Source organism: Panthera tigris, chromosome B2 (assembly GCF_018350195.1).
Source record: "Panthera tigris isolate Pti1 chromosome B2, P.tigris_Pti1_mat1.1, whole genome shotgun sequence".
NCBI lineage: Eukaryota > Metazoa > Chordata > Mammalia > Carnivora > Felidae > Panthera > Panthera tigris.
Window position 1 is genome coordinate 135,235,007 of NC_056664.1, and position 20,550 is coordinate 135,255,556.

The window sequence follows — 20,550 nt, forward strand, 5'->3', positions numbered from 1 at the left end:
TCCCTTGCATCGTTCTCGCCATGTACTCTGAACTTGAAGCTATAAGGAACTCATCATTTACCAACTGTTATGTCCTTCTTGCCTTTGCTCACGGCACTCCCTCTGTGTGGACTGTCTTCCTTTGTGCCCCCCTGGGAGGACTGGGAGGGCTGACCCCTTCACACATCCTGTGCTGGCAGAGGCTAGCTCAGATAGTTTCTGAAGTGAGCTACATTAGAGTGTGCCCACTTTGGCCTCCGGATGTGTCTGCCACCAGATGACCTCCCCAGGGCCAAGGATAATCTCTAATTGTATCCCTGGGTGCACAGCATAATTAACACAGAGCCAGAATGTGGCAAAGATTTGTTGAACAAACCATGCAGATTTGGGAAAACAGCTTTTCTGTCCTCTACCTATTTGTGATATGGTAAGTATCTTCCAGAACATAATTTGTGCTTTGGGTGATGGTCTCTTCCCCTATAATTTTGCTTTAATAAAAACAGGGAATGGAAGTGATGACAAAAGAAAAAGTTTGCTGCATTGTATACTGACCCTAGTTCTGATCTTTACTTCTGCTTTCATCCTGATTGATGACTTTTCTTTGTAAATGCAGACGCAGAGAGGCTTAGCCAGCAGCTGCCACACACGCCCTGTCCTTGGTTCCTCTTAGAGGTGGAGATCAAAAGAGAACTATCTGCTGAGAGTCAACAACTTGCCACCTTTCTTGCTCTGCTCTCTGCCTTGTGGTTTTTTTTTTTTTTTTAACGTTTATTTATTTTTGAGACAGAGAGAAACAGAGCATGAACGGGGGAGGGGCAGAGAGAGAGGGAGACACAGAATCCGAAGCAGGCTCCAGGCTCCGAGCCATCAGCCCAGAGCCCGACGCGGGGCTCGAACTCATGGACCGCGAGATTGTGACCTGAGTCGAAGTCTGACGCTTAACCGACTGAGCCACCCAGGCACCCCTGCCTTGTGGTTTTAACTACTTCTATAAGAATAGCAGATCAGATGTGTTAGTATCTTTACCAGTGTCTTAAAAAGAAAAAGCTTAACAAAATTACACAGCAGTACATTTATCTTTTTTTTTTAATTTTTATTTATTTTTGAGAGGGGGAAGGGCAGAGCTGGGGGTGGGTGGTAAACAGAGGATCTGAAGCGGGCTTTGCACTGACAGCAGCAAGCCTGATGTGGGGCTTGAACTCATGAACTGTGAGATACTTCTTGAACTGAAGTCAGACACACTCAACGGACTGAGCCCTGCCCCCCCCCCCAGTCGCCCCTCCATTTATCTTTGCAAGTGTTGTTTGGGGCCTTAAATTTGTAACTAGTGAAGTTTCCTCCAGTCCAGCTCGTGGAGCTTCTGGTGCCGGTCCTTCTGTTAGAAGTTAGACTTCCAGGAAGGAAAGGAGCTGGTAGCACAGTTAAGCAAGGTCAGAATCAACACGACATACCCATAAGTGGGACATGTGTATTTCAGAGGTGGCAGATGATGGCCATGTGCTGTCCCCAACTGTTAGTGCTGAGTAGTGAGGTATTACTGAGACCATAGGTCCCCGAGGTAGTTGGGGCTCCTGGGACAGTTGAAGAAGTGGTGTGGGCTCCATGGGGGCGGGAGGGACGGGGGACACACTGTTGGGACTGATACACATGCTTTGGAAGGCTGTAGACCAGTCATTTAATGTAACAGACCACCAGTGCAGCCTCCAGAGTCTCTCTTGTCCATGATCTGTTACAGCCAGGACTCCCCAGGGCTGGGGCTGCAGGTGTAGGTGGGGAGAGGGGAGAAATACAGAGCTGCTGTGACCCGACCCCTTAACTGTACACTCCAGAGGGACCGGACCGTTCTACCGGCAGTATTTCACGCACACCAGACTCTCAATATAATTGAAGCTATTTGTGAACCCGAGTTGAGTCCTCTAGAGAAGATGAAAGGTTAGAAAGTGGCTTGCTTTGGGAATCAGATCCCAGCCGTTAGGACGAGGAGCTCATCACTCCCTGTTCCCACGGGCCCTTAACGGCCAGGCTGGGTGTTTGCTGGGATAGAAGAGAGAAGCCCGGTCAGTGGAGAGGCTGAAACTGATTTTGGTTAACAGGGCTTGATTGCTGGGAACGTTGCCGCCTTAACGCTGCTCAGTTTAGGCCTGACCCTGGTGTGTTGCGCCTCCTGGTGGCCAGAAGAAGCAACTAAGTTCCAGCCAGCGTCTCTGTGCTCAGCTTTTTCTCGACCCTTCTCCCCCACCCTTCTCTTTACTCTGCCCACTCTGGTCCACCCCAGGCCTCTCTCTGCCCCCCCACCCAGTAATGAACAAGATCTGAGCTTCTCCGTCTGAAGAGAAGAGCAATAGTAAACTGTTCTTATGTTTGCCCAGGGGAAGAGCCTGTGGTAAAGGGGGCCAGGCAGGCAAGGCATGTGGTGATAAATAGTACAAGGGGGAAAAGGAGGCGGCACAGCCAGGGAGCCTACACGGACCTACCCTAAACAGAAAATTGGCATAGAAAAGAGGGTCAGAATTGTAAGACTTGTTTATCACTTATCTTGTGTTTTTATGTAGCACATTCTAAAGTTTCAGGGGAAAAAAATGTTAAGAATTCAGGGCTGCCTGAAATTTTCAGAATTTTTAATGTAGGTTCTGACCGATTTCCATGCAGCGTTGCTTGTATATTAGAGATAGGACAGTATCTATATTTTGGAAGATGGCATAGTTTGATCTAAAAATTTAGTTAACTTATATCATAAAAATAAAATACAGACCTATTGCTCAAGTATTTGGGCTTTTTAAAAGTTTCCTCGAGGGGCATGCCTGGGCGGCTCAGTTGGTTGAGCGTCCAACTTCAGCTCAGGTCACCATCTCACAGTTGGTGGGTTCAAGTCCCCCGCCCCCACCCCCACCCCGTCGGGCTCTGTGCTGTCAGCTCGGAGCCTGGAGCCTGCTTCCGATTCTGTGTCTCCCTCTTTCTCTGCCCCTCCCCTGCTCACACTCTGTCTCTGTCTCTCAAAAGTAAATAAAAATGTTTTCTTAAAAAAAAAGTTTCCTCGATCCAGTGTTGGGGACACAGAGTTTGCCTTGTAACCGCCCATCTCAAAGACCAAGAAATGGAACAACCGAGATCAGTGGCCATCCCCAGATCAGCGCACCTTGTGTGTGTCAAACATGGTGAAAATATGAAATATTCTAGGTGCTAAAAAGCAAACAGTGCTTTGCACCTCATCAGCCTTCACACAAACGAGGATACAGGACGTGCTGTAAAAACTGGCCGTAGGACGTAGTATCTGTGCGGTTATTTGCTCTAAGTAAGGCTAAAAGCTGAGACACAGAAGTCGTAAATCAGCGCCAGGAATGAAATAACGGTTCTGATAAAATGTTGCTGACTCTGGGTTATGCATCCCAGCAACTTTTAAACCCTCCCCGGGTCGCTTTGCAGAGCCTCGCTGACCATTAACGGAGACCAGCGCGGGGGAGGGCTCCTCGCCTTTAAAATGAAGCACGTGACGCTCGCGCTGTGCCAAGTCCCAGCGCGCGGGGGGGGGGGGGGGGGGGGGGGCGGGGCCGGGTCCCAACCCCCCGCTGGGTGGGCGGCCGGGGGTGGGGCCTCCTATAATTAGCGGGCGCAATGCGCCCTCGGCCCCTTTCTGCCCCTTTCTGCCGCAGCTCCGAAGGCACCTTTCGCTGTCCCGGATCCTCTGAGGGTGGCTTGGCGGTTACTCCTTTCTGATCGCAGCGAGGCCGCACGGGGTTGGCAAGACCGCGTGGCGCGTCAGCGCACCGCCAGAGGCCGGCCAGGACCCGCTGTTCTCACCTGCGGGTGTGCTAGTAACTATGCTGGGCATCATCACCATCACAGGTAAGGCGGGAGCCCGGCCGTTGCGTTCTGCCCCCGTAGCAGGTGGAATAAGTGCGCCCTTCGCCTCTCACCTGCGTTTGGGTGGAGAGTTTCGAGGTCAGTGGCTGAACACACCGATGGGAAGGTCGGCAGACAGACACGAATGCCAATCAGAAGAGCATTCGCTCTCTGGCTCAGCAAGAACCCGACACACCCGGCGTTTTCCTTTCGCCTCGGCGGGAGTCTTCCTGTAGGTACTTAGGGGAGACTCTCAGTGTAGTTTTTCAGGGGCGGGAGAACAGCACCAGCTGAAGAGAGAGACGTGGTAGATGGGGGCGAATTGGAAAAATCGGTGTGAAAGCCTCTTGTAGCCATAAAATCTCTTGTAGCCATAAAAAAGTAAATTCCTGGTTTTGAGATAATCACGATGTTTGGCCTTTTGACCTGATTATTACAAACTTTCAGTGAAGGTGCACTTGGCGATTGATGGGGTGGGGGCGGGTCTAAGATGTTAGCTGTGGTTTAAATGATGGTTTTAACGAACACATAGTACAAGATTGATGGGCTAGCAGGTAGCAGCATTTAGGCACTAATAGTAAGAATGTATGTTTTTAAAGCGTCCTTTCTAGAAATCTAGTTGTGGGCATGAATTCTAATATTTAATTCCTACCCCTAGCAAATGAGTTTTATATAGTTTTATATATATATATATATATATATATATATATATATATATATATATATATGTGTGTGTGTGTGTGTGTGTGTGTGTGTGTGTGTGTGTGTATCAGACTTGGAGAAGGTACTGACAGCTTTTCTAAATTGTATTTATTTGATCATTAATCCAATTGTACTGTAGCCTGACTCCTTTGGAACCTGCCTGTTTTCTCCTTCTCTCTCCCTTTACCACTCATCAGGAAGAAAAAAACTCCCATTTGCTAATTTAGATTTCTAAGATCAGCTCGTTGCTATTTGAGACCACTCACCAAATCTACGTATTTTCTTAAAAGGGCAGTATAGAATTTCTAGACTTACATTTTTCTCAATATAATTGCTTCTGCAAAGCCTGGTTCTTCTGTGGAATTTTAAATGAATGTGAAAGTGTAGCAAAACTAAAAATAGCTCTCACTTCCTAGAGATTAGCTTGTTTACTTGGAGATTTCCTCAGAATTCCTTCCTCAAGTTAATACTGTAAGCCTTTCTACCATTTCTATAGCATGAAGGTTTACGAGATACCTAAGATCTATCATCGAATAGACTATACAAAATAAAATAAATTGAAAACAAAATTTTTAATTTTTTCTAGCTCGTGACTTTACTGTGAATGAAACCTAGAAATTCCAAACCCTGAGAGAGGCTGCCTGGGAGGGTGGTTTGTAGGGTCTCACAGCTGGGGGGTCGGGTTCTGTGATTAGAACTTTCTTTTGGGTGCTTTTTGCGTGTAGCACAATCTTTAGTATATTCCCTATCTGGTTTATCACATGGCGAGTTTCTTACGGGAAAGGAAGGTGTTTCTTTTTCGAAGTAATTCATAGGTAACAAACTTGGGGTACATGTAGGGCTTCTAAAAACTGGTTCAGATAATCCCCATAGATAGACAAATGAACAGAAATAGTTGGAAGCACCGTCACCTTTTTAAAGGCAGCTTCAAGCAATTGGATCGATTACTTTCTGAGCTTAAATTCTATTATCATGTTGGTATGGAGGATGTGGCAAAATTTCGTGCCAGGAGGTGTACAGAAATTCTTACCTCCAAAAATCAAACAGCAAATAAACATTTTGTGGTGGATGAAGTAGAAATAACAGGGAGTTTGAGCTGTCATTTTTTTTTCCTTTAAAAGTTAACCTGATAAGGAAGATTTATAGTGACTAGTCTTTAGTTGGTCAGAATCTTGAAAAGCAATGAAGGCTTTTAAAACTGGCCTTAAGTGTTAATTAAATATCAGATTACTCATCTAAATAATGTGAAAGAGAGTTCTAGTCCTCTGCAGTACTATGTTATGCACGGAGCATTTAAATTTCACAATGACCAGGAAGGGATTGGACTGATAATATTTTTGTGCTTAGGAATGAGTTTCCTTTTCTGGAAGCAGGGAAAAGCTGTCCCTTAAGGGCTGTTATTCTCCCCCACTGCCCATACACAGACGAGTGAGATGAAGGCAGCAGAACTTGAATTGTAAAATGATTGCATATTCACATTACATACTTTGTCTTTCTTGATATCTTACCCTCATCACCACATGAGCAACCCCTCGCTTAAAAACTAGAAAATAGGGGGTGTCTAGCCAGCTCAGAGGGGCGCTCAACTCTTGATCTCAGGGTTGTGAGTTCGAGCCCCATGTTGTGTGTAGAGATTACTTAAATAATTTTTTTTAACTTAAAAAAAAAATTAGCAAACATGTGATCAGATACAATGATGATGGCAGTGTCTTCTCCCCACCAACCTATTAATGGTGTGCCAGGAAAAGAAGCGTTTTTTGAAGTTCAAAAGGTACTTGGAAAATATCTTCCCTATTTGTTCTAACTCATGCACATTACTGAGACTAACCGTAGATTATCATGAGGAATTAGGACAGCATTGCTCTTTATCTCTAAAGTAAACTGGGAAAGGAAGAATCCCAACATTCATGCAAGTTCTAGATGATTTAAAATGCCTTTCTCGGGGCGCCTGGATGGCTTGGTCGGTTAAGCATCCGGCTTCGGTTCAGGTCATGATCTCACGGTCCGTGAGTTCGAGCCCCGCGTCGGGCTCTGTGCTGACAGCTCAGAGCCTGGAGCCTGTTTCAGATTCTGTGTCTCCCTCTCTCACTGCTCCTCCCCTGTTCATGCTCTGTCTCTCTCTGTCTCAAAAATAAATAAACGTTAAAAAAAAAAAAAAAGTAAAATAAAATAAAATGCCTTTCTCTATGCAAATCATACTACAAGAATAACAAGAGAAGCCTCCACGTGGCTGCTTGTGTCTCCCATGGAGGCTTTTTGGTATACACCAGAAGCACCTGCGACTTGCCAACTGCCCGATCTGTGTGGCAGTTATCCTTATGCCCCGCAAGAATCCTGCACAAAGTGGTTGTTTAACCCTCTTTTTAAGATGAAAACTAAGCTTTTCTTGGTGTTCCGTAGCTACGAAAAAGCACAGCTGTAGAGTACCTTGTAAAGAGCCTCTTTCTCACTGTGTAAGGGATGTTAATACTGGTTCAGTGTTACCCCTATTTTCACCTGCCCAGATGTATAAGGAACCATTGAACATCACTACTGGGGCCAAGGCCAATGGTGACTCACCTGTACACCTCCGATATGGGGTTTTGCCTCTCTGAGTTTTAATCCCAGTTAAACATCTCCCCTTTGAGGGTTTGTGGTTAATGAGCATTAGAACAAGGGGAGTGGGTGTGTAGGATATAAGGGAAGGATTTAGAATGTAGAGAATTTCTGGAAAAACTCCAGGACAATGTTGCAGATCGTAGGAGAGAGTTAACCAGATCCAGATGTCAGCAGCCAGCAGGCCCGATGTGCCTGGGGAACAGAGCCCACTGGTTCAGTTAATGTTGTAGCTTTTGCAATATTGCACTTTTTCTCTGAGCAAAAAATCACAATAGTTGTGCCATGGAAATTTGAGAGCTACATTTGGATAAAAGCATTGAAAATTTGCAGTAGGTGAGACTTTTGTTTCCTTTAAAATTCTAAACTAAAAGGAACAAGTTATACTTTTATGTCCTAATCTCTTAAGTATTTGGAAGAGTGAGAAAAGACTCTGCAGGTTTTGGGTCCTGGAACTGTTGATTGCATATGTGGACATTGGAGTGGGGTGTCTGTGAGGAACACAGCATCCACGATAGCACTGCGACTTTTTGGGGATCATGTCCCTTTTGAAACTCGGGAAGTTGGGGGATTATTACTTTCACAAGGAAAATGTATATTGGCCCATGCACAATATAGATCTCTTGTGACTGATTTCGTAAAATTGGGATCGACTAACTGGACATTTATCTGGAGATTAAACATTGTTTAGTAGAAAGTGACACCTAAAAAGCTATAATCATTGTCTACCAAAGTGGGTTTCTATACGCGAAATGCTTTCAAGTTTTCGCTTCTTTCTTTCTTTTTCTTTCTTTCTTTTCTTTTCTTTTCTTTTCTCTTTCTCTCTCTCTCTCTCTCTCTTTCTTTCTTTCTTTCTTAACTTTTTAAAGTTTATTTTGAGAGAGAGCAAGTGTGAGTGGAGGAGGTTCAAAGAGAGAGTGAGGGAGAGAGAGAATCAGAATCAGCCTCCATGCACTGTCAGTGTGGAGCTTGGTGTGGGGCCTGATCTCACGACCTGCAAATCATGACTTGAGCGTAAATCCAGAGTCCACCACATAACTGACTGTGCCACCCAGGCACCCCCAAGTTTTCGTTCCTTGAGACCTCATTAAAGATACTTTTCATATATTCTCAATTTGTTTGACTTCATTAATATTCCCCGGTCCATAGACTTTTTGTTTTTGTTTAACTTTGAGAGGGCTTACTATGACAAAGTTTTACAAAATATTAAGAAATACATAGGAGATTATTATTGAAGCTCTGTTACAAGTTTTCTTAGGTTGTAGTAAAGAGAATAGCTTATGCTTTTAAAAATGAAACTATAGTTATGGGTGTTCGCTCCAGAAAATAAGTACTACTGGGTGTCACATTTCTTCTCCATTTCACTGTCTGCGCTTTTTAAGGATATCATTTCATTTATCTTAGAGAAACATAAGACAAACAAGCTTGCCCAAAGTCTCTGCTGGTAGGACAGCTTCCAGAAACTGTACTGGCAGTTTCTTTTGTGTCCAGCATTTACATACTGTGTCGGTTCACCCTAAGGGTTTTCCTTCCAGGGCATATTCAGAAAATTAAGTGCATGAAAACACCTTGTACATCTTTTTTTTTTTTTTTTTTAAGTTTATTTATTTTGAGAAAGAGGGGAGGGGCAGAGAGAGAGAGAGAGAGAGAGAGAGAGAGAGAGAGAGAATCCCAAGCAGTCTCCACACCATCAGTGCAGAGCCTGACTTGTGTCTCAGACCCATGAAACTGAGTTTGTGACCTGAGCCGAAATCAAGAGTCAGACGTGTGACCACCTGAACCACCCAGGCGCCCGATGTACATCATTTTTATTTTTTAAATTTTTTTAGAATTGATTTATTTTGAGAGAGAAAGAGCACACAGGGGAGAGGCAGAGAGAGAGGGATGGAGAGAGAGAATCCCAAGCAGCTTCCACGCTGTCAGCACAGAGCCCGGGGCAGGGCTGGATCTCACAAATCGTGAGATCGTGATCTGAGCCAAAATTAGTATCAAGAGTCAGACATTTATTTAACTGATTGAGCCACCCAGGCGCACCCCCATCATTTTTCAACATCATCTTCTCTGGGGTACCTGGGCTGGCTCTGTCAGAGGATCGTGTAGTCTTGATTCTGTGTTCCTAAGTTCGAGCCCCACGTTGGTTGTAGGGATCACTAAAATAAATTTAAAAAACAAGTCATCTTGGGGCGCCTGAGCGGCTCAGTCAGGTGAGTGATCTCACGGCTTGTGAGTTCGAGCCCGGCACCAGGCTCTGTGCTAACAGCTCGGAGCCTGGAGCCTGCTTTGGATTCTGTTTCCCTCCCTCTCTGCCCCTCCCCTGCTCACACTCTGTGCCTCTCCCCTTCAAAAATAAACATTGAAAAAAGTTTTTAAAAGCATCCTTTGCATTTCCAACGTAATGTTTTCAACAGATGCACCCTCTCACACAGGCACATGATTAGGGCCTCCTTCCAGACAAAGGGAAAAGAAATGCATGGTTTCTGCGGTAATGTCTGTTTGAGAAACAAGACTTCTGTGACGCTGTTCCCACTGATGGTCGACGTGGGAAAACACGTCAACACAAGCCGTGTACCCGGCAGAGTGGTGTGAAACGTGGTTCTCATGAGCGTGTGGACCATGGCGAGCCCTGTAGTCGGTCCTCGTCCTTGTGAGTGGCTGTGGGGCGAGGGGGGAACCCGCATGTGCCAGCTCTCCCTCCTGGAGGCTTTTCCAGTGGACACATTAACCGGCCTCCTGTCCAAGCCTGTGTGCGGTCTTTGATGCCAGGTAAGAATGCGGGGGTTCTAGCCCAGTCCCCGCGGCAGTGGATAAGCGAACACGGTGTTTGGGCTTTTGGGGGGCATTTGAGAAACTAGCTGGATTAACAGCAGTGTGTTCAAAGTGGGTAATTGGGGCAGTTCAAAATCCCCCATGAGTGATACGATACCGACATGTGACATCAGAAAGGCCTACTCTAAAACTAGTTTCTGGGGAAGGACTTTTTTGGGCACCAGGAACGTGTATCCCCCCAATCAGTGATGCTTCGATGAGCGGGGCTTTTTGATTTTCCTCTTCCTATCCAATCCGACAAATCTAGAGCAGATGATCCTATACGGAGCTGATGTGTTGAAAGTTACAGTAGAGGAGGTTTTGAGGTCATTTAAAAGTACATTTATTAATGGAACGTTTCTGAGTGTGGTTTTGAATGGATTCTACTGTGCCGAGCCTGGGTTCGGCGCACACACTGGCCTGCCTTTCCTAAGTTATTATCCCTGGCCTTCTGTCTCTCACCAGCTGCCTTCACTCCCAGCAGCCAAACCTGCTGGTCTGTGGTCCTCTCCTCCAGGCCAGCAGCCTTGCTCCCCATGCTGTGATCTTTAACTCTTTCAGAACCGGCATGCAGACAGCACCTAAAAATAACCTGTGAAAAGGTTTCTGCTAACCCCATGCTAGAACAAGGATGGGAATGAGGATGGTCGTGTGTGGAGAGCTCCCCCTTCAGGCGGCACCTGGGAAACGCGCGGTGATTTCATTTTACTGCGTACAGCCTGGCTGGGAAAGCGGGGGAAGGAGTTCAACACAGAAAGAAAGGCTGTGGCCGCGTTCGACTTGCCCTAGGTCCAAAATGGGGTTAAAGGATCTGGATCCTCACATGGTGCAAATAAAGAAAAGGAGAGGGAGGGAGCCAGCCCAAGGTGTTTGTGCCCCGTCTTCCCCCTCGGTATCTGTGATGGGAGTCAAAGAGGTAATGTAGGTATAACATGGCATTCAACTATACAGAATTTGAAAAGGCACCTAAGCCTTATGTATGGTAGGTTTTTGAATCTTCTGGTCTAGGAAATTTGCAAGCTTTCCAATTTGGGAGAGCCGAAAGCTGTTCAATGCTGCCCTCTTCTGTTCAAACCTGGTCAGGGGTTTGGACAGTGATTTATACGGTGAATATTTGTTGCAGAGTGTGGTGGTGAAAAATTGGGACCGACGAATTGTCTAGCAATAGGGGGAGGCAAAAAGAAATTATGCAGCCATTATATCATAGTTTTGAAGACTATTAAATAACTTACCCAGAAAAAGCTATCACAGTTACTTAATAGTGATCATCTCTGGACATTGTCTTTATGAAGGTCATTTTCCAATTTTTCAAATTTCAAAATCTCCTGAAATTTATAGATCATTTTTGGAATTGGTAAAAAAAAAAAAAAAAAAAAAAAAAAAAAAAAAAAAAAGATTATGCTTAAGTAGTTCTGTTTGACGACAATGAGGGAAAAAACCCATTAGAATTTTTGTTTTATTATATTATAGATAGCTGACTGATACTTCCTCCTAAGAAGCCTTAGCAGGAAGTCCTGAAGGTGACCTATGTTTCAGGTGAGGACATTCAGAACAAAAACTTCAGGAAATTTGCCCAAGGGCCCAGGACTAGATGTGGTGCACCTGATATTTAAACACAGTCTGTCTCCAGAACTTCTGTTCTTTTCTCTTCCCCTCTCCCTGAATTGTGTCTCTTTTAGGGGGGTTTGGGAGAGAGTAGTTTTCCTATTAATAATCTCCTTGATTCTTTTATAACTGTAAATTTTGTACCTTTTACTCACCTTTTTCTATTTAGCCCATCCTTGAGTGATTTTTTTTTTGAACAATGACTTCAAACTTAACAGAAAGTTGCAAAAATAAAAAAACAAGTACAGGAAACACCTAATTACCCTTAATCTAGATTCATATATTGTTAGCATTTTACCTCATTTGCCTCTTTATTTAGTTTTTTGCTCTCTGTGTTAAGAAAACAAAACCAAAAACCAGCATGCAAGTTCCTGTTATATCTTACATAGGCAGGAGATGAAAAATTTTCTGAGCCTCTTGCAGATAAGTTATAGTCATTTCCTCTTAAATACTTATGTTATTTCCTAAGGATAGAGATATTTCCTTTTTTTAAAAAATATTCTTTACATTTATTTATTTATTTATTTTTGAGAGACAGAGAGAGACAGAGCATAAGCACGGGATGGGCAGAGAGAGAGGGAGACACAGAATCCGAAGCAGGCTCCAGGCTTTGAGCTGTCAGCACAGAGCCCGACGCGGGGCTTGAACTCACGGACCGCGAGATCATGACCTGCGCTGAAGTTGGACGCTCAACCGACTGAGCCACCCAGGGGCCCTGAGATACTCCCTTTTATATCCAGAGAATGGTTATTAGTATCATATATTTACATTATTACAGTAGTATATAATGTACCATACTTATTCAAATTCTGTCAGTTAATTTAACAGTGTCCTTTTTAGCGTTTCTCACCTTGCATTGTAAGATCATCTTCGGTCTTAAGCATCATATTCTTTAGCTTCTTTTAATCTGGAACATTTCTACAGCTTTTCTCCTTTAAGACATTGACGTGTTTGAATGTATAGCTCTCCTCCCCATTTCCACCACCCTCCTTAGCGTGTTTTTTTCCTCCTATTTTACCTGTAGGTTACTTATTTATTTTTAATTTTTTCAAGCTTATTTATTTGAGAGAGAAGGAGCTAGCAGGGGGCGGATAGAGAATCCCAAGCAGACTCCACACTGTCAGCACAGAGCCCGATGTGAGGCTCGAACCACGAACGGTAAGATCGTGACCTGAGCGGAAACCAAGAGTTGGACACTCAACCGACTGAGCCACCCAGGTGCCCCTCTGTGTTTTTTTTGAAAGAGAGAGGGAGAGTGTGTACCTGTGAGAGTGGGGGAGGAGCAGAGAGGGAGAGAATCCCAAACCAGCTCCTCACTGTTGGTGCAAAGCCAGATGCGGGGCTCGAACTCAGGCACCATGAGATCATGACCTGAGCTGAAATCAGGGGAGTCCGATGCTTAACTAAGTCACCTAGGTGCCCCGGTTAATGTTAAGTTCTTGCCCAGTTTCTCCACTGTGTAGGGCTTCCCCACCCTTTTAATTATTAAACATGTAAATATCCCGCATACTCTGACACCCATTGATTCTTGCCTTATCCAGTTTTTATCATAATGGTTGCAAAATAAGGGTCAAGTGATCTTTAGAATCACTATCCGTGAGTGGGTGGGTAGGATATATGTGTGTTTTTTTTTTAATTTTAATTTTTAATTAATTTTTTGTGCAATAATGATTTCAGTGGTAGAATCCAGTGATGCATCACATGCATGTAACACGCAGTGCTCATCCCAACAAGTGTCCCCCTTAATGCTTCTTGCCCAGTCAGTCCATCCGCCGACCCAAAACCCCTCCAGCAACACTCAGTTTGTTCTCTGTATTTATGAGTCTCTTACGGTTTGTCCCCCTCTCTATTTTTGCTCCCTTCCCTTACGTTCATCTGTTTTGTATCTTAAATTCCACATACGAGTGAAGTCATAGGGTATTTGTCTTTCTCTGACTTCTTTCGCTTAGCATCATACCCTCTAGTTCCATCCACGTAGTTGCAAATGGCAAGATTTCATTCTCTTTGATTGCTGAGTAATGTTCCATTGTACATATATATCACATCTTCTTTATCCATTCATCAGTTGATGGACATTTGGGCTCTTTCCATACTTTGGCTGTTGTCGATAGCACTGCTGTTTGTTTCTTTTTTAAAATTTTTTTATTTTTTAAAAATGTTTATTTAAAAAAAAATTTTTTTTTTTAATGTTTATTTATTTTTGAGACAGAGAGAGACAGAGCATGAATGGGGGAGGGTCAGAGAGAGGGAGACACAGAATGTGAAACAGGCTCCAGGCTCTGAGCAGTCAGCACAGAGCCCGACGCGGGGCTCGAACTCACAGACTACGAGATCGTACCTGAGCTGAAGTCGGACGCTTAACCGACTGAGCCACCCAGGCGCCCCTAAAAATGTTTATTTTTGAGAGAGTGACAGAGTGTGAGTGGGGAGGAGCAGAGAGAGAGGGAGACACAGACTCTGAAGCAGGCTCCAGGCTCTGAGCTGTCAGCACAGAGCCCGACGTGGGGCTCAAACTCACAAGCCATGAGATCATGACCTGAGTCCAAGTCGGACGCTTAACTGACTGAGCCACTCAAGCGCCCCTCTTTCTTTTTTTTAATAGCATGACTATAACCATGAAAAACTGCTTTTTACATTGCAATAGATAGAATTTAAATTGCTGTCTACATCAGACATAATAGCAGTTTTCCCATCCAAGTGTGGGAGTTGAGATGTCTAAATACTTTTTCTTGTCGTAAGTTACATTGACAAATTATAAAATCTTATCATGATTTATGGAAAGTAAGAATTTTAGCACTTTGAAAGTGTATGAAATTAATTTTTCCTTTAAAAAGACAAACTTTTTTTTGTTCCTTTTTAAAAAAAATTTTTTTTAATGTTTATTTATTTTTGAGACAGACAGAGAGAGACAGAGTATGAACGGGGGAGGGTCAGAGAGAGGGAGACAGAATCTGAAACAGGCTCCAGGCTCTGAGCTGTCAGCACAGAGCCTGACACGGGGCTCGAACTCACAGACCACGAGATCATGACCTGAGCCGAAGTCGAACGTTTAACCAACTGAGCCACCCAGGCGCCCCTTGTTCCTTTTTAATGCATTGACTCTCTAAGTGTTTCTCTCCAGCCTTTGGTCCCCCAGAGATGCCACACCCCCATTATATGACACTGGCCAAGTCCTATGACCATTAAAAAAAAAAATAGACTGTGTTTTTTTAGAGCAGTTTTAGGTTCATAGCAAAAACGAGTAGAAAGTAGAGAGTTCCTATATGCTCCCTGCCCCCCTCACATGTGCTATCCAATCCCTCTTCCACTAACAAATCCCGCACCAGAGTGGTGCATTTGTTACAGCTGATGAAACTGCATTGACATGTCATTATCCCCCAAAGTCTCTAGTTTATATTAGGGCTCACTCTGGGGTTTTGAACAGATGATGTGATGATCCTATGTATCCACCCGTATTGCCTCATGGTATATAGTTGACCCGTGAACAACACGGGTTAGGGCTCCCCAGTTGAAAACCCATATACAAGTTTTCACTCCCTCCTCAAAACCTAATTACTATGAGCCTGCTGTTCACTGGAAGTGTTACTGATAATGTAAACAGTCGATTAACATATATTTTGCATGTTACATGTATGATATAGTCTATTCTTATAATACAGTAAGCTAGAAAAAGAAAGTGCTATTAAGAAAATCATAAGCAAGGACGGTGCCTGGGTGACTCTTGATTTCGGCTCAGGTCATGATCTCGGTGTGTGGGTTCCAGCCCTGCCTCGGGCTCTGCGCTGACAGCATGGAGCCTGCTTGAGATTCTTTCTCTCCCTCTCTCTCTGCCCCTCCCCCCCTCAAAAATAAATATGTTTAAAAAAAAAAGAACGATAAGAGAAAATACATTTGCAGTATTGTGCTGTACGTATTGAAAAAAATCCACGTATAAGTGGGACTGCACGATTCAAACCATGTTGTCGAGGGATAGCTCGTTTCACTGCTGTAAAAATCTTCTGTGCCCTGTCGATTCATCCTTACTTCGCTTCCAACCTTTGGCAACACTGACCTCTTTACTGTCCCTGTAGTTTTGCCTTTCCCAGAGTGTCATATGGTTGGAATCATACAATACATACCCTTTAAAGATTGGCTTCTTTCATTCAGTGATACACATTTAAGGTTCCTCCATATTTTTCCGTGGCTCTGCTGGCTCATTTCTTTTTAGCACTGAATAATATTACATTGTCTGGATGCACCATAGTTTATTCATCCATTCACATAATGAACATCTTGGTTGCTTCCAAGTGTATGCAATTACGAATAAAGCTATAAACATAACTATAAACATCCATATGCAGGTTTTTGTGTGGACGTGTTTTCAGCTCATTTGGGTGAAGTACCAGGGGACACGGGACATAGTAAGAATATGTGCAGTTTTGTGGGAAACTGCCAAACTGCCCTCCAGAGTGTTTGTACCATTTTGCATTTCCCACAGAACCATTTTTGAAGTCCATTTACTCCCCAGTTGGAGGGACAAGGTGAACTCTTCCTTCAAACCCTAAGCCTTTGTGACTCTAAATGAGAGCTTTGCGATGGGAACCTGCGTGACGTCCCCGGTTCTTGTTCTAACACTCAAGACATTGAAAGTTTTTGAAACTGAACAAACCCATGCACAAGATCCCGCTATCCTTTGAGCCATCGCCCTGTATTGCGATTTTGGAGGCCACCTGCCTTCTGGCTCAGATAAGGAGGCGGGTCAGGGATCCAGCAGTATTTAGGTTTAGCGGTTTGGCAGTCATTTAGCCACGAGAGTTTTGGTACTCGAATGTGTGTGAGTTTGAAGAGATCACATCGAGGTGAAGCACAGGGCCCCCAGGGACCCTTCTTTGAAGGCCCGTGAAACCAAAGCCCTCGGCCACTGGGCCACGAGGAGACTGTGCCCTCTGTGACGCACGCGGTGGCCCCCAGGGGGCGCCCTCGGCACCGGCACCGGTGTTCGTCCCGCGATGGGGCAGCCGGGGGAAGAAGCCTGGGCCTTCTCGGGCCCTGTGGCGCTGCCCCTGCCGGCCGGTGCACACGATGCCCTGGTGGAGTAACCTTTGCTGTGAGTAGCGCGCCCCCTGGTGGCTGTCGGCCCGGGGACGCGGCGGGTGGGTCGGCTTTGAGAGCCACCCGCTGGACCTTTCGTGAGTGCCGGCCACCCCCCGGCGTGGGGGCTTCCAGCCTGCCTCCTTTCCCTTGCTCTGACCAAGCCCTCGGCATGGAGGCACGCGGGGAGGTGTTAGGAAGGGACCCGGCGGCCCCGGTACAGCCGACGCCCCGGGGTTCGGATGACCCAGAGGCCCGGCTCGAATACGAAGCCCGCCCTGCCGCTCCTGGGTCGTGTCGCGTTCGCTGCGGGCCGGAGCGGCGGTGGAGCATGTGCCCAAAGCCTGTGCTCCCAGAGCAGTGATCCCACCCGGACCCAGGCCGCACGCCGCTTCCTGCCAGGAAAGGACACAGCCCGAGGACTCAGGCTTGAGAGGGGCGTCGGGCTTGGCCCGAGGTGGTGGCCGGCCGGGGTCACCTGGGAAGGTCTTTGCACAGGAGGATAAAGAGAACATGATACAGGTCTCAAAAAATCACTAGCATTTACCAACGGCCAGAAACAGCTTGGAGGAGAGCGAATGGGGGATGTGGCACAGGACAGACGGGCCTTGCTTGTTCGGCCGCACCGTGGGGAATGTGTAGCCGACTGCGTAACAGGAAAGGAGGCTGAAAGATGGAATCCAGGTTCCAGTGCGTTTCCCAGCCATCGCCCGTGGTTTGGGGCAGAACAGGCACCTGTAACGTGGAAGGTGTGGTCGGAGTTGGCTTTTTTGTTGGTCGTGGCTGCAACTAATTGACCCTTGGTTGCCAGGCTGGGTGGCGTAGAAGATTGTGTCGGAAGTCCTGCAGCCATTAGGGGTGGGTTGCAGCGTCACTTTGTGATCAAAGAGGTATTTTAGGAAGCAGAGCCTCCCTGGAAGGTCTGCCCCGGTTCGGGAGGGCGCGGAAGGGAAGTAGAAGCTGGAATGGGGGCTGAGTTCTGCCGTGTGGCTCTTAACCCAGAGCACAAAGGCCCCTCCTGGGCCAGCAGTGGCCCAGTCTGGAAGGCTGTTGCGACAGCCATTAGCTCCTGGGATTCCTTAGGTCAAAAGACAGGGCAGACCAGTTAGGATTTAAACATCTCTTGTGATCCTTAAAAAAATGTGTTCAGCCCCGTCTATCACTCTGTCTAAAGAGAACAACTCCGTATTGCCAGGCTGCGCCGGGACGGTCAATAGCTGTTTTGTTCTGCCGGTTGACAGCTGTTGATCTTTGTCTCTCTGGCTTTGACCGTACACATTCCAGTCATCCCAGAATTTAAGAAAAAGTGTTTCAAATCGAAACAGATTTGGGAGCATGGAGGGGAATTAGGAAGATGGTAGAGACACCACCTGTTTTCTCCCACCACGTTAGCAACACGTCTCCGCGTTTTCTAATAAATTTTGGAAAGGTTGGGTGAGGAGTGTTCTGTTTCTCTCCTACGTTGCGGGCAGGAAACTTTTAATGTGTATTCGTGGACATTATTAGTAAAATTGTACGAGAACGGACTTTATTGTTGGGGTTTAACTTTTTTTCTCTAGCGTATTTTCAGCGGTAGTAGACACCTTTTTTTTTTTTTTTAAAAAAAAAGGTCCCATCTCTTGAGTGGCGTTAAAAGGGTGTGTGGAAGGTTTTTCTCGTGCGTGTCCTTGCATCATTGGGGAAATTTGTAGAAAGTAGCTCGTGTCATGGAAGTGGACTTAATTCAAAGAAACCTTTAACCTTTACCGCGAGCAGGTTTATCATAGGAGCACGTGGAAATTTACAGCATTTTTGTGTTTGAACAGATTATATACGTGGTGCCAAAAAATAATGGGAAGAGCATTCCCGGAGGACCTTCTAGAGGAGGTCTGTCTCCTGACTCGAAACAAGTGTCCGGGGATACTCTAGGAAGTCCAGTGACATACATCTAGCCAGTCTCAATTTTTCTTCCTGTTGGAATGTTTGCCACAGTGTGGGTGCTGATTATTTCTTTATTCTTTATAAAGCTTCAAGTTGCTCAGAAATGTGTATTTCGTAGTGATTTTTTTTTTTTAAAGGGAAATCAGGAAGTGTACTTCAGATGAAAATAATGAGACCCTTGGTTTTTCTTCAGACCTCCTTCTCTGTCTAAAATATTGAGTTCTCTGTTGTTGTTTTTTTTGAATTTGTTATTTATTTAATGCTACCTCAGACGCTGATGTCAGGTAGAATCAATGCGAATTGGCTTTTGCTTACAGAAAAAGGTAGAGACGACGATGTCACGGTCAAAGGCCCTGTCCACACGGTGCCATGTGCTTAGTATGAGAATGCTTCCTTAGTTTCTCTTCCTTATGGTCTGCAGAATAAAATAAAACCCACCCAGTACTGCGATAGAGACTTGTAGACACAGATTGTAATAGTTCACATCAAGGACAAAACTATTCTCGTGGGAAAGAAAGATCCTATAAGCTGGGTGAAGTTACGGATTTGGGGAAGCATGTTGTTTTTGTCTTTCCAAATATATCTGTATTTCACATATTTATGGATATGTTCTATGTGTTGGTATGCATACTGTTTATAATTACTGAGCTTCATCTTCTGCTGTGGGCATTAAGTGTATTATTACAATTAAGACCTTTTCTGTGTTCACTTTAATTGACTTCTTTGTTAGAGAAAGCAGTACATATTCTAGAGGGAAAATTGATACAGGCAAAACTAAAATATATCACATTTCCATCCCCCAGAGATCATATGTGAGGTAGGTGTGTATGTGTGGGGGGTGGGGGTTAAATGTGATCATATTGTATATGCTATGTGGTGACCTTCAACTCTTTCGTTTTGGTGAAAATCCCATCTCCTCTAATCCCAAATCATACTCACATTTTCCCAAGAAAAGCCAAAATGTCCTTTTGTTAGTTTGCCCTAACTAATATCCAATCTAGGACCATGCCCAGCTTGACTTACTGTTATGCTTTTTAAATTTATTAATTTAGCTCAGTACCCCTCCCTTTTATTACATCACACTGACTTGTTTTTTAAACATGAGTTTTTAAATTTAAAAACTGCAGACAAATACACACACCCATATACCCTTGACCTAATCCACCAGTTACTGATATTTTAGCACCTTCTCTCCCCTGCCCCCCACCCCAGCCCTCAGTATCTCTCCTTAAACTGTTTGAAAGTTACTTGCGGACAATCTACGTGCGTTTTTGTTTCATTTTTGTCCCTTGTGACATTGATGTATCAGACCAAGCTAGTTGTCTTATAGAATATCCTTCATTGATTTATCTGATTGTTGCCTTACAGATTCCATTCAACATTTTTAATAGGAATACTGTAGGTGATTTATTGGCCTTCTCAGTGCCTCACATCAGAAAGCATGCTGACAGTTTTGTTCTGTTATTAGGGATGTTAAGTTTAAGGCAGTACCTGCCAGATCCCTCCACCGTAAAGGAAGTTTTTCCCTTTTGATCTGTGTGTTAATACTCTAAAACTGTAGGTTTCCTGACAGCCTTTCGCCCAAAGGTTTCTAGCGTTTCTGGATCTTTGAATGAGTTATTACAAAGGTATGGGTAAAGAGCGGTTTCCTTCATCTAATGACAAACAGCCAACTAGGCTTTTCCAGATAAAATAACCATTTCAGCTATAGTGAATCTGACAGTTTCCTTGCTTTGTTTTCTTTTCTATGAAAACTTTTCCCCTGCCCCTGTCTTTTTGTTTGTTTCTTTTTGAATGGCCGATTTTCATGGTGATATGCCAAGCTCCAAATTTATCAGTCACACCCACCTTCAAAAGAGGAAAAAATTTCCCGTAACCACACTTGCCATGAAACGGGGCTGCATTTTACTTTCTATTTCACATAACGAGAAATGATTTTTACTTTTCGAAGCAACTGGAAACGTCCAGTGCAACTGGCCCTACAGGTGAACCGAACTACAACATGGCTTTCTTCTCCCCAAATAACTACAGAAG

The 20,550-nt window shown here is 44.7% G+C and overlaps 1 protein-coding gene across 5 annotated transcripts in view; it reads left to right on the forward strand.

The window, feature by feature from the left end:
- The window catches only part of AKAP12 (A-kinase anchoring protein 12), a 101,798-nt gene that overhangs the window by 73,222 nt on the left and 8,026 nt on the right, over positions 1 to 20,550 (forward strand). The window contains exon 1 of one of the 5 annotated variants that reach the window (XM_007097205.2): positions 3,561 to 3,822. The exons of 2 other annotated variants lie outside the window; for them this stretch is intronic. In XM_007097205.2, the coding sequence (XP_007097267.2) occupies positions 3,798 to 3,822 (25 nt within the window). In that variant the 5' untranslated portion in view covers positions 3,561 to 3,797. Of the gene's footprint in view, positions 1 to 3,560; positions 3,823 to 9,770; positions 9,880 to 16,492; positions 16,613 to 20,550 lie in introns of those variants that run through there. 2 more of the 5 variants (XM_042987323.1, XM_042987322.1) reach the window with 2 other exon arrangements.